This window comes from Oncorhynchus tshawytscha, linkage group LG33 (assembly GCF_018296145.1).
Source record: "Oncorhynchus tshawytscha isolate Ot180627B linkage group LG33, Otsh_v2.0, whole genome shotgun sequence".
NCBI classification, from domain to species: domain Eukaryota; kingdom Metazoa; phylum Chordata; class Actinopteri; order Salmoniformes; family Salmonidae; genus Oncorhynchus; species Oncorhynchus tshawytscha.
Genome location: NC_056461.1, coordinates 49,318,385 through 49,332,640, shown reverse-complemented (window position 1 = coordinate 49,332,640; position 14,256 = coordinate 49,318,385). Strand labels below are relative to the sequence as shown.

The window sequence follows — 14,256 nt, the reverse complement described above, 5'->3', positions numbered from 1 at the left end:
CACCTTAATACTAAACACCTACCATAACACAGACCACCTTAATACTAAACACAGACCACCTTAATACTAAACACCTACCATAACACAGACAACCTTAATGCTAAACACAGACCACTTTAATACTAAACACCTACCATAACACAGACCACCTTAATACTAAACACAGACCACCTTAATACTAAACACAGACCACCTTAATACTAAACACCTACCATAACACAGACCACCTTAATGCTAAACACAGACCACCTTAATACTAAACACAGACCACCTTAATACTAAACACAGACCACCTGAATACTAAACACCTACCATAACACAGACCACCTTAATGCTAAACACAGACCACCTGAATACTAAACACCTACCATAACACAGACCACCTTAATACTAAACACAGACCACCTTAATACTAAACACAGACCACCTAAATATACTATAACACAGACCACCTGAATACTAAACACAGACCACCTTAATACTAAACACAGACCACCTAATACTAAAACAGACCTACCTACCATAACACAGACCACCTTAATGCTAAACACAGACCACCTTAATACTAAACACAGACCACCTTAATACTAAACACAGACCACCTTAATACTAAACACCTACCATAACACAGACCACCTTAATGCTAAACACAGACCACCTTAATACTAAACGCAGACCACCTTAATACTAAACACTTACCATAACACAGACCACCTGAATATTAAACACCTACCATAACACAGACCACCTGAATACTAAGTACAGACCACCTGAATACTAAATACCTACCATAACACAGACCACCTTAATGCTAAACACAGACCACCTTAATACTAAACACCTACCATAACACAGACCACCTGAATACTAAACACAGACCACCTGAATACTAAATACAGACCACCTGAATACTAAACACAGACCACCTGAATACTAAATACAGACCACCTTAATACTGAACACAGACCACCTGAATACTAAATACAGACCACCTTAATACTAAACACCTACCATAACACAGACCACCTGAATACTAAACACAGACCACCTTAATACTAAACACAGACCACCTTAATACTAAACACAGACCACCTGAATACTAAACACAGACCACCTGAATACTAAACACAGACCACCTGAATACTAAACACAGACCACCTGAATACTAAATACAGACCACCTGAATACTAAACACAGACCACCTGAACACTAAATACAGACCACCTGAATACTAAACACAGACCACCTGAATACTAAATACAGACCACCTTAATACTGAACACAGACCACCTGAATACTAAATACAGACCACCTTAATACTAAACACCTACCATAACACAGACCACCTGAATACTAAACACAGACCACCTTAATACTGAACACAGACCACCTGAATACTAAACACAGACCACCTGAATACTAAACACAGACCACCTGAATACTAAACACAGACCACCTTAATACTAAACACCTACCATAACACAGACCACCTGAATACTAAACACAGACCACCTTAATACTAAACACAGACCACCTTAATACTAAACACAGACCACCTGAATACTAAACACAGACCACCTAATACTAAACACAGACCACCTTAATACTAACCACAGACCACCTGAATACTAAACACAGACCACCTGAATACTAAACACAGACCACCTTAATACTAAACACAGACCACCTGAATACTAAACACAGACCACCTTAATACTAAACACAGACCACCTTAATACTAACCACAGACCACCTGAATACTAAACACAGACCACCTGAATACTAAACACAGACCACCTACATTGACCGTGTGCAGTAGATCACCTGAATACTAAACACAGACCACCTACATTGACCGTGTGCAGTAGATCACCTGAATACTAAACACAGAACACAGACCACCTACATTGACCGGGTGCAGTAGATCACCTGAATACTAAACACAGACCATAACACAGACCACCTACATTGACCGTGTGCAGTAGATCACCTCTGCTGGGTGTTGACCAACAATAGAAACAAATAAAATTGTCGGGAAAAGAACAGAAAATGTGGTGAGAGGTGATTGGACGACCACTCGCTGACAACGTTCCTATTGGTCTGTTCTTGCCCTTTAAACGAGGACCTCCTCACCTCAGTGCCTCTTCTGTGACAGATAACGAGAGAGATCAGGAAAGGGAAGAGAGAGTGGTAGCGTTTTTAATTCTGTTCCTCTCACTATGCTCTGAGTTCAGACTGCAGACTTGGCATGGTTCAGTAGGGTGTGTGTGTGTGTGTCTGTGTCTGTGTCTGTGTCTGTGTGTCTGTGTCTGTGTAGCAGTGTTAATGTGTTACCATGCGTCTCAGGTAGGTACAACAACGCAGGGCTGGTATCAGTGGGCGGGGTCATAACGACCAGCGTTCTCCCCCCACCCTACAGCGCCAGCACCAAGCCCACAGGTACGACCAGGGGACTTGGGGGTGTGTGAGACAGAGAGAAAGTCTTTTCTGTCTGTGAGAATGAGCATCTCTCTTAGCTTGCTGCCTAACCTCCTGGCTTACCTGCCCTTCTCAGAGGAAGCTAGCTATCCTTGGATCTGTCTGTCTATATCCCAATCATCTCTATGGCTACCAGTTTCACCGCCACTAAACTGTACTAGGTAGAGTGAGAAATAACCAGTTGACACAGTGTCTGAGACCTCACCTCTCTGTTTCCTGTCCTAATAGAAGGTTATTGGTTAACCAGCTGACACAGTGTCTTAGACCTCACCTCTCTGTTTCCTGTTTCCTGTTCTAATAGAAGGTTATTGGTTAACTAGTTCACAGTGTCTTAGACCTCACCTCTGTTTCCTGTTTCCTGTTCTAATAGAAGGTTATTGGTTAACTAGCTGACACAGTGTCTTAGACCTCACCTCCCTGTTTCCTGTTTCCTGTTCTAATAGAAGGTTATTGGTTAACTAGTTGACACAGTGTCTTAGACCTCACCTCTCTGTTTCCTGTTCTAATAGAAGGTTATTGGTTAACCAGCTGACACAGTGTCTTAGACCTCACCTCTCTGTTTCCTGTTCTAATAGAAGGTTATTGGTTAACTAGTTGACACAGTGTCTTAGACCTCACCTCTCTGTTTCCTGTTCTAATAGAAGGTTATTGGTCAACTAGCTGACACAGTGTCTTAGACCTCACCTCTCTGTTTCCTGTTTCCTGTTCTAATAGAAGGTTATTGGTCAACTAGCTGACACAGTGTCTTAGACCTCACCTCTCTGTTTCCTGTTTCCTGTTCTAATAGAAGGTTATTGGTCAACTAGCTGACACAGTGTCTTAGACCTCACCTCTCTGTTTCCTGTTTCCTGTTCTAAGTAAATAATCATAACAAACTAGATTACACATTACTCATCAGTATGTGTCCCAAATGGAACCCTATTCCCTATATAGTGCACTACTTTAGACCAGATCCTATGGCACCCTATTCCCTATATAGTGCACTACTTTAGACCAGATCCTATGGCACCCTATTCCCTATATAGTGCCCTACTTTAGACCAGAGCCCTATGGCACCCTATTCCCTATGTAGTGCACTACTATAGACCAGAGCCCTATGGAACCCTATTCCCTATGTAGTGCACTACTTTAGACCAGAGCCCTATGGAACCCTATTCCCTATATAGTACACTACTATAGACCAGAGCCCTATGGAACCCTATTCCCTATATAGTGCACTACTTTAGACCAGAGCCCTATGGCACCCTATTCCCTATGTAGTGCACTACTTTAGACCAGAGCCCTATGGACACCCTATTCCCTATATAGTGCACTACTTTAGACCAGAGCCCTATGGCACCCTATTCTCTATGTAGTGCACTACTTTAGACCAGAGCCCCATGGTATCATGGGTCCATTTGAGAGGTATGCTTGTTTTACGGTTGACTGGTTCCTAGATCACAACACCTCTGATTCATCTCAGTAAGGTAGGGCCCTTTAAAGGTAGGGCCCTTTAATAAAGGTAGGGCCCTTTAAAGGTAGGGCCCTTTAAAGGTAGGGCCCTTTAAAGGTAGGGCCCTTTAATAAAGGTAGGGCCCTTTAATAAAGGTAGGGCCCTTTAATTAAGGTAGGGCCCTTTAATTAAGGTAGGGCCCTTTAAAGGTAGGGCCCTTTAAAGGTAGGGCCCTTTAATAAAGGTAGGGCCCTTTAAAGGTAGGGCCCTTTAATAAAGGTAGGGCCCTTTAAAGGTAGGGCCCTTTAATAAAGGTAGGGCCCTTTAATAAAGGTAGGGCCCTTTAAAGGTAGGGCCCTTTAATAAAGGTAGGGCCCTTTAAAGGTAGGGCCCTTTAATAAAGGTAGGGCCCTTTAAAGGTAGGGCCCTTTAATAAAGGTAGGGCCCTTTAATAAAGGTAGGGCCCTTTAAAGGTAGGGCCCTTTAATAAAGGTAGGGCCCTTTAATAAAGGTAGGGCCCTTTAAAGGTAGGGCCCTTTAATAAAGGTAAAGGTAGGGCCCTTTAAAGTTAGGGCCCTTTAATAAAGGTAGGGCCCTTTAATAAAGGTAGGGCCCTTTAAAGGTAGGGCCCTTTTAAAATCATTTTAAAAAATTTGACTGATTCCATTTGATAGTTCAATAGGTCTAGTTGGTTTCCTGCTTAGTTCAATAGGTCTAGTTGGTTTCCTGCTTAGTTCAATACATTCAGTTGATTTCCTACTTAGTTCAATGCATTTTTAATCAAATTTATTTATAAAGCCCTTCTTACATCAGCTGATATCTCAAAGTGCTGTACAGAAACCCAGCCTAAAACCCCAAACAGCAAGCAATGCAGGTGTAGAAGCACGGTGGCTAGGAACAACTCCCTAGAAAGGCCAGAACCTAGGAAGAAACCTAGAGAGGAACCAGGCTATGTGGGGTGGCCAGTCCTCTTCTGGCTGTGCCGGGTGGAGATTATAACAGAACATGGCCAAGATGTTCAAATGTTCATAAATGACCAGCATGGTCAAATAATAATAATCACAGTAATTGTCGAGGGTGCAGCAAGTCAGCACCTCAGGAGTAAATGTCAGTTGGATTTTCATAGCCGATCATTGAGAGTATCTCTACCACTCCTGCTGTCTCTAGAGAGTTGAAAACAGCAGGTCTGGGACAGGTAGCACGTCCGGTGAACAGCTCAGGGTTCCATAGCCGCAGGCAGAACAGTTGAAACTGGAGCAGCAGCACGGCCAGGTGGACTGGGGACATCAAGGAGTCATCATGCCAGGTAGTCCTGAGGCATGGTCCTAGGGCTCAGGTCCTCGGGGGGGGAGAAAGAAAGAAAGAGAGAATTAGAGAGAGCATACTTAAATTCACACAGGACACCGGATAGGACAGGAGAAGTACTCCAGATATAACAGACTGACCCTAGCCCCCCGACACATAAACTACTGCAGCATAAACACTGGAGGCTGAGACAGGAAGGGTCAGGAGACACTGTGGCCCCATCCGATGATACCCCCGGACAGGGCCAAACAGGAAGGATATAACCCCACCCACTTTGCCAAAGCACAGCCCCCACACCACTAGAGGGATATCTTCAACCACCAACTTACCATCCTGAGACAAGGCCGAGTCTCAATTCATTTTTTTTGTTGGTCTGGATTCTGTGATTCAGTCCTCGTTCTCCACAAGGCGTATTTTATAGGGCCCTATAAAAAATAGAGGTCCCAAATGTCTCCCTATTCCCTATATAGTGAATTACTTCTGACTAGGGTCTCACGTCACTGTCCCCTGTGGTTATGGCTTGCTGGCTGAAGGGTGTGTTGCTAGGCTACGGTTGCTAGTGTTCTGGCTTGCTGGCTGAAGGGGGGTTGCTAGGCTACGGTTGCTAGCGTTCTGGCTGCTTGCTGCTTGCTCACACTCTCTCTCACTTTTAATGCACAAGAAATATAGTTAAAAGAAAATGGAACATGATAGCCTACTGTTAGGAGTTGTCTTCTAGCCTGGTCCCAGATCTGTTTGTGTTGTCTTGCCGACTCCAATTGCTGTCATTGTCAAACACATCTGGGACCAGGCTAGTTGTCTTGTTGCTTGAAATCCATACCACGGAGTGGAATGTTGGCACAAAAACAAATATCGGGTACCAGGCTAACTGTGTTATTAATCTTGATGTCTTACTCTGTCTCCAGGCTACGCCAGACCTGCCAATCAACAACAGCACCCTGTCACAGGTGTCAACTCCACAGCCCTCCCATCTCCCCTCGGCTCCCCCACAGTCCCTCCCGTGCCCTCCCCCTCTCACCCCACTCCCACCACCCCCATCACCCCTGTGTTCCCTGGTAAGGTCCCCTCCCAGAACCCTCTAGCCCCCTCTCCCTCCCCCGCCCCCTCTCCCTCCGTCATCAAAGGGGGTCCCCTCCCATCCGGTTCCCCCATCTGCCCCCACCACCCCCTCCGTCATTAAGGCCCACACCCCTCAGCTACCCCCTGTGGCACCCCAGGTCCCCACCACCCAGGGGCATTCTCCCCCTCTCCCTTCCATGCTGGTGCCTCTCGGTCAGACACCCCTACTCCAAGGACCCCCTCCCTGACCCCCTCCCTCAGGGTACCTCCATGGGCCTTCCGCAGTACAACCCCCAGACAGGCCCTGCCTTCCCTGGCCTGCCCGCTTACCAGACCACCCCGTCTGGGTCGGTGATCCGCAGCTATCCTCCCTCCTCCTCCTCGGCCCCCAGCCCCAAGCCCTCCCCAGCCCTGTCCGGCCAGGCCCAAGCATCCTTCTACAGTGAGCAGCACCGCGGCCCACTGGCTAGAACAGGAGGGGGGACAGGCAGTGGCAGTAACAGCCCAGTCCCCTCTGCCTTTAAAGGCCCTTCACGTGCGGGGACTCCCTCCCTCAGCTCTCTGGTGATGCCTGGCGGATCAGCGGCCTTAGCCCGCTCCCTGGGTCTGTCCCACCCCTCTTCTTCTCCCCAGGGCTCCCTACCCAGCCCTGCTGCTATGGCCAGCCTCCAGGCCCTCTCCTCCAGCCCGGCTCCCCCTCACTACCCCGGCCTCTCCCCCTTCCCCTCCTCCCTGTCCTCCTCTTCACCCTTCCCTCCATCCTCCTCTCTGTCCTCCATGACCCCCACCTCCCACCCCCAGACCTCCATGGCCTACCCAGGCCTGTCTCACAGCGTAGCCACAAGCGGAGCCTCTCCCTTTGGGATGGGTCTGACCACCACCCCATCTATCTTCCCGGGGTTGGTTCCAGGGCCCAGTCCAGGGGGGTTCTCAGGATTTGGAGGTTCAGGAGGACCTGGGGCGGGGAGCCCCGTCCTGTCTTCCTTCATGGGTGCCGGGGTGTCCGTAGCAACCGTAGCCCCTCTCCATTCGGCGGCGGCCGTGGCAGCAGGAGTTCCGTCCTCCTCTCCCGTTCTACCTGGCTTTGCCTCTGCCTTCAGCTCCAACTTCCAGCCTGGGTGAGAGAGTGAGAGAGAGACTGAGTGAGAGAGAGACTGAGTGAGAGAGAGAACAGAGAGAGAGACAGAGGGAGACAGAGAACAGAGAGAGAGACAGAGAGAGAGAGAGAGAGAGAGAGAGAGAGAGAGAGAGAGAGAGAGAGAGAGAGAGAGTGAGAGAGAGAGTGAGAGAGAGTGAGAGAGTGAGAGAGAGAGAGAGAGTGAGAGAGAGAGAGAGAGAGTGAGAGAGAGAGTGAGAGAGAGAGAGAGAGAGAGAGAGAGAGAGAGAGAGAGAGAGAGAGAGAGAGTGAGAGACAGAGAGAGAGAGAGAGAGAGAGTGAGAGAGGCCTGTCTGCCTGCATCCCTAAGCATGCCAGTTTGTACGTACGTCAGCATTGTGACCGATTAAAAAATGTGATTACATTTTCTAGATGAATACAGTTGGAGAATGTGATTACATTTTCTAGATGAATACAGTTGGAGAATGTGAAAAATGAAAATGTCCCTTGCTGCTATAGATAAAACCCTCATCTCAGAACTCTGGTCCAAGTGATTGAAACTCGTCCAACATCTCATTCCAAAATCATGGGCATTAATATGTAGTTGGTTCCCCCCTTGCTGCTATAACAGCCTCCACTCTTCTGGGAAGGCTTTCTACTAGATGTTGGAACATTGCTGCTATAACAGCCTCCACTCTTCTGGGAAGGCTTTCCACTAGAAGTTGGAACATTGCTGCTATAACAGCCTCCTCTCTTCTGGGAAGGCTTTCCACTAGATGTTGGAACATTGCTGCTATAACAGCCTCCACTCTTCTGGGAAGGCTTTCCACTAGATGTTGGAACATTGCTGCTATAACAGCCTCCACTCTTCTGGGAAGGCTTTCCACTAGATGTTGGAACATTGCTGCTATAATAGCCTCCACTCTTCTGGGAAGGCTTTCCACTAGATGTTGGAACATTGCTGCTATAACAGCCTCTACTCTTCTGGGAAGGCTTTCCACTAGATGTTGGAACATTGCTGCTATAACAGCCTCCACTCTTCTGGGAAGGCTTTCCACTAGATGTTGGAACATTGCTGCTATAACAGCCTCCACTCTTCTGGGAAGGCTTTCCACTAGATGTTGGAACATTGCTGCTATAACAGCCTCCACTCTTCAGGGAAGGCTTTCCACTAGATGTTGGAACATTGCTGCTATAATAGCCTCCACTCTTCTGGGAAGGCTTTCCACTAGATGTTGGAACATTCAAATCAAAATCAAATCAAATTTTATTTGTCACATACACTTGGTTAGCAGATGTTAATGCGAGTGTAGCGAAATGCTTGTGCTTCTAGTTCCGACAATGCAGTAATAACCAACAAGTAATCTAACTAACAATTCAAAAAAAAACTACTGTCTTATACACAGTGTAAGGGGATAAAGAATATGTACATAAGGATATATGAATGAGTGATGGTACAGAGCAGCATAGGCAAGATACAGTAGATGATATCGAGTACAGTATATACATATGAGATAAGTATGTAAACCAAGTGGCATAGTTAAAGTGGCTAGTGATACATGTATTACATAAGGATGCAGTCGATGATATAGAGTACAGTATCAACGTATGCATATGAGATGAACAATGTAGGGTAAGTAACATTATATAAGGTAGCATTGTTTAAAGTGGCTAGTGATATATTTACATCATTTCCCATCAATTCCCATGATTAAAGTGGCTGGAGTAGAGTCAGTGTCATTGACAGTGTGTTGGCAGTAGCCACTCAATGTTAGTGGTGGCTGTTTAACAGTCTGATGGCCTTGAGATAGAAGCTGTTTTTCAGTCTCTCGGTCCCAGCTTTGATGCACCTGTACTGACCTCGCCTTCTGGATGACAGCGGGGTGAACAGGCAGTGGCTCGGGTGGTTGATGTCCTTGATGATCTTTATGGCCTTCCTGTAGCATCGGGTGGTGTAGGTGTCCTGGAGGGCAGGTAGTTTGCCCCGGTGATGCGTTGTGCAGACCTCACTACCCTCTGGAGAGCCTTACGGTTGAGGGCGGTGCAGTTGCCATACCAGGCGGTGATACAGCCCGCCAGGATGCTCTCGATTGTGCATCTGTAGAAGTTTGTGAGTGCTTTTGGTGACAAGCCGAATTTCTTCAGCCTCCTGAGGTTGAAGAGGCGCTGCTGCGCCTTCCTCACGATGCTGTCTGTGTGAGTGGACCAATTCAGTTTGTCTGTGATGTGTATGCCGAGGAACTTAAAACTTGCTACCCTCTCCACTACTGTTCCATCGATGTGGATGGGGGTGTTCCCTCTGCTGTTTCCTGAAGTCCACAATCATCTCCTTAGTTTTGTTGACGTTGAGTGTGAGGTTATTTTCCTGACACCACACTCCGAGGGCCCTCACCTCCTCCCTGTAGGCCGTCTCGTCGTTGTTGGTAATCAAGCCTACCACTGTTGTGTCGTCCGCAAACTTGATGATTGAGTTGGAGGCGTGCATGGCCACGCAGTCGTGGGTGAACAGGGAGTACAGGAGAGGGCTCAGAACGCACCCTTGTGGGGCCCCAGTGTTGAGGATCAGCGGGGAGGAGATGTTGTTGCCTACCCTCACCACCTGGGGGCGGCCCGTCAGGAAGTCCAGTACCCAGTTGCACAGGGCGGGGTCGAGACCCAGGGTCTCGAGCTTGATGACGAGCTTGGAGGGTACTATGGTGTTGAATGCCGAGCTGTAGTCGATGAACAGCATTCTCACATAGGTATTCCTCTTGTCCAGATGGGTTAGGGCAGTGTGCAGTGTGGTTGAGATTGCATCGTCTGTGGACCTATTTGGGCGGTAAGCAAATTGGAGTGGGTCAAGGGTGTCAGGTAGGGTGGAGGTGATATGGTCCTTGACTAGTCTCTCAAAGCACTTCATGATGACGGATGTGAGTGCTACGGGCGGTAGTCGTTTAGCTCAGTTACCTTAGCTTTCTTGGGAACAGGAACAATGGTGGCCCTCTTGAAGCATGTGGGAACAGCAGACTGGTATAGGGATTGATTGAATATGTCCGTAAACACACCGGCCAGCTGGTCTGCGCATGCTCTGAGGGCGCGGCTGGGGATGCCGTCTGGGCCTGCAGCCTTGCGAGGGTTAACACGTTTAAATGTCTTACTCACTTCGGCTGCAGTGAAGGAGAGACCGCATGTTTCCGTTGCAGGCCGTGTCAGTGGCACTGTATTGTCCTCAAAGCGGGCAAAAAGTTATTTAGTCTGCCTGGGAGCAAGACATCCTGGTCCGTGACTGGGCTGGGTTTCTTCCTGTAGTCCGTGATTGACTGTAGACCCTGCCACATACCTCTTGTGTCTGAGCCGTTGAATTGAGATTCTACTTTGTCTCTGTACTGGCGCTTAGCTTGTTTGATAGCCTTGCAGAGGGAATAGCTGCACTGTTTGTATTCAGTCATGTTACCAGACACCTTGCCCTGATTAAAAGCAGTGGTTCGTGCCTTCAGTTTCACACGAATGCTGCCATCAATCCACGGTTTCTGGTTAGGGAATGTTTTAATCGTTGCTATGGGAACGACATCTTCAACGCACGTTCTAATGAACTCGCACACCGTATCAGCGTATTCGTCAATGTTGTTGTCTGACGCAATACGAAACATCTCCCAGTCCACGTGATGGAAGCAGTCTGGAGTGTGGAGTCAGCTTGGTCGGACCAGCGTTGGACAGACCTCAGCGTGGGAGCTTCTTGTTTTAGTTTCTGTCTGTAGGCAGGGATCAACAAAATGGAGTCGTGGTCAGCTTTTCCGAAAGGGGGCGGGGCAGGGCCTTATATGCGTCGCGGAAGTTAGAGTAACAATGATCCAGGGTCTTTCCACCCCTGGTTGCGCAATCGATATGCTGATAAAATTTAGGGAGTCTTGTTTTCAGATTAGCCTTGTTAAAATCCCCAGCTACAATGAATGCAGCTTCCGGATAAATCGTTTCCAGTTTGCAGAGAGTTAAATAAAGTTTGTTCAGAGCCATCGATGTGTCTGCTTGGGGGGATATATACGGCTGTGATTATAATCGAAGAGAATTCTCTTGGTAGATAATGCGGTCTACATTTGATTGTGAGGAATTCTAAATCAGGTGAACAGAAGGATTTGAGTTCCTGTATGTTTCTTTCATCACACCATGTCACGTTGGCCATAAGACATACGCCCCGCCCGTCTTCTTACCAGAAAGATGTTTGTTTCTGTCGGCGCGATGCGTGGAGAAACCCGCTGGCTGCACCGCTTCGGATTGCGTCTCTCCAGTTAGCCATGTTTCCGTGAAGCAGAGAACGTTACAGTCTCTGATGTCCCTCTGGAATGCTACCCTTGCTCGGATTTCATCAACCTTGTTGTCAAGAGACTGGACATTGGCAAGAAGAATGCTAGGGAGTGGTGCACGATGTGCCCGTCTCCGGAGTCTGAACAGAAGACCGCTTCGTTTCCCTCTTTTTCTGAGTCGTTTTTTTTTTTGGGTCGCTGCATGTGATCCACTCCGTTACACTGGTTGTAAGGCAGAACACAGGATCCGCATCGCGAAAAACATATTCTTGGTCGTACTGATGGTGAGTTGACGCTGATCTTATATTCAGTAGTTCTTCTCGGCTGTATGTAAAGAAACCTAAGATGACCTGGGGTACTAGTGTAAGAAATAACACGTAAAAAAACAAAAAACTGCATAGTTTCCTAGGAACGCGAAGCGAGGCGGCCATCTCTGTCGGCGCCGGAAGTCCATTGCTGCTATAACAGCCTCCACTCTTCAGGGAAGGCTTTCCACTAGATGTTGGAACATTGCTGCTGGGACTTGCTTCCATTCAGCCACAACGGCATTAGTGAGGTCGGGCTCTGATGTTGGCCGATTATTCCTCACTCACGCCAGTCAAGTTCTTCCACGCCAATCTCGACAAACCATTTCTGTACGGACCTTGCTTTGTGCACGGGGGCATTGTCATGCTGAAACAGGAAAGGACCTTCCCCAAACTGTTGCCACAAAGTTGGAAGCACAGAATCATCTAGAATGTTATTGTGTGTTGTAGGGTTAAGATTTCCCTTCACTGGAACTAAGGGGCCCGAACCATGAAAAACAGCCCCAGACCATTACTCCTCCTCCACCAAACTTTACAGTTGGCACTCTGTATTCGAGCAGGTAGCATTCTCCTGGCTTCTGCCAAAGCCAGATTTGTCTGCCAGGTGGTGAAGCGTGGTTCATCACTCACTTAGGCTTGTGTGCGGCTGCTCGGCCATGGAAACTCATTTCTTGAAGCTCCCTACAAACAGTTATTGTGTGGATGGGTCAGTCTATAGTACTGTATCAGTAGATGGGTCAGTCTATAGTACTGTATCAGTAGATGGGTCAGTCTGTAGTACTGTATCAGTAGATGGGTCAGTCTGTAGTGCTGTATCAGTAGATGGGTCAGTCTGTAGTGCTGTATCAGTAGATGGGTCAGTCTATAGTACTGTATCAGTAGATGGGTCAGTCTGTAGTACTGTATCAGTAGATGGGTCAGTCTATAGTACTGTATCAGTAGATGGGTCAGTCTATAGTACTGTATCAGTAGATGGGTCAGTCTGTAGTACTGTATCAGTAGATGGGTCAGTCTGTAGTACTGTATCAGTAGATGGGTCAGTCTGTAGTACTGTATCAGTAGATGGGTCAGTCTGTAGTACTGTATCAGTAGATGGGTCAGTCTGTAGTACTGTATCAGTAGATGGGTCAGTCAGTCTGTAGTCTGTAGTACTGTATCAGTAGATGGGTCAGTCTGTAGTACTGTATCAGTAGATGGGTCAGTCTGTAGTACTGTATCAGTAGATGGGTCAGTCTGTAGTACTGTATCAGTAGATGGGTCAGTCTGTAGTACTGTATCAGTAGATGGGTCAGTCTGTAGTACTGTATCAGTAGATGGGTCAGTCTGTAGTACTGTATCAGTAGATGGGTCAGTCTGTACTGTACTCAGTCATAGTACTGTATCAGTAGATGGGTCAGTCTGTAGTACTGTATCAGTAGATGGGTCAGTCTCAGTAGTAGTACTGTATCAGTAGATGGGTCAGTCTGTAGTACTGTATCAGTAGATGGGTCAGTCTGTAGTACTGTATCAGTAGATGGGTCAGTCTATAGTACTGTATCAGTAGATGGGTCAGTCTATAGTACTGTATCAGTAGATGGGTCAGTCTATAGTACTGTATCAGTAGATGGGTCAGTCTAGAGAACTCTATCAGTAGATGGGTCAGTCTATAGTACTGTATCAGTAGATGGGTAAGTCTGTAGTGCTGTATCAGTAGATGGGTCAGTCTGTAGTGCTGTATCAGTAGATGGGTCAAATCAAATCAAATTTATTTATATAGCCCTTCGTACATCAGCTGATATCTCAAAGTGCTGTACAGAAACCCAGCCTAAAAGTCTGTAGTACTCCATCAGAGGCGCAATTATTCAGACTATATACCATACATGGAGTTTGTCACAACTGGCACCCTATTGGCTATATAGGGCACTACTATACCCATGTAACCTGGTCATAAGTAGTACACTCTAAAGGGTACCATTTGGGCCTCACACAGAGTGGCTGATATACAGGTTACAAGTCATATCTACTACTTGTTACAGGTAGATTTTCCATTAGGTCTTTTATCACGTCATTAGTATAATAGTGGCCGAAGTCCTCTGTTTTATAACAGCATTTAGTAAGCAGTCATGGTCTATGATGCTAGTCTATCTCCTGGTTCTGTAGTGAGAGCTTAAAACGACACCCCTTGGACAGGATGCTAGTCTATCTCCTGGTTCTGTAGTGAGAGCTTAAAACGACACCCCTTGGACAGGATGCTAGTCTATCTCCTGGTTCTGTAGTGAGAGCTTAAAACGACACCTCGGACAGGATGCTAGTCCATCTCAA

The 14,256-nt window shown here is 47.1% G+C and overlaps 1 protein-coding gene across 1 annotated transcript in view; it reads left to right on the top strand.

Moving 5' to 3' along the window:
* The window catches only part of proser1 (proline and serine rich 1), a 42,018-nt gene that overhangs the window by 19,335 nt on the left and 8,427 nt on the right, over positions 1-14,256 (top strand). The window contains exons 9-11 of the mRNA XM_042311247.1: positions 2,347-2,439; positions 6,121-6,355; positions 6,397-7,392. Coding sequence (XP_042167181.1) covers positions 2,347-2,439; positions 6,121-6,355; positions 6,397-7,392 — 1,324 coding nt within the window. The remainder of the gene's footprint in view (positions 1-2,346; positions 2,440-6,120; positions 6,356-6,396; positions 7,393-14,256) is intronic.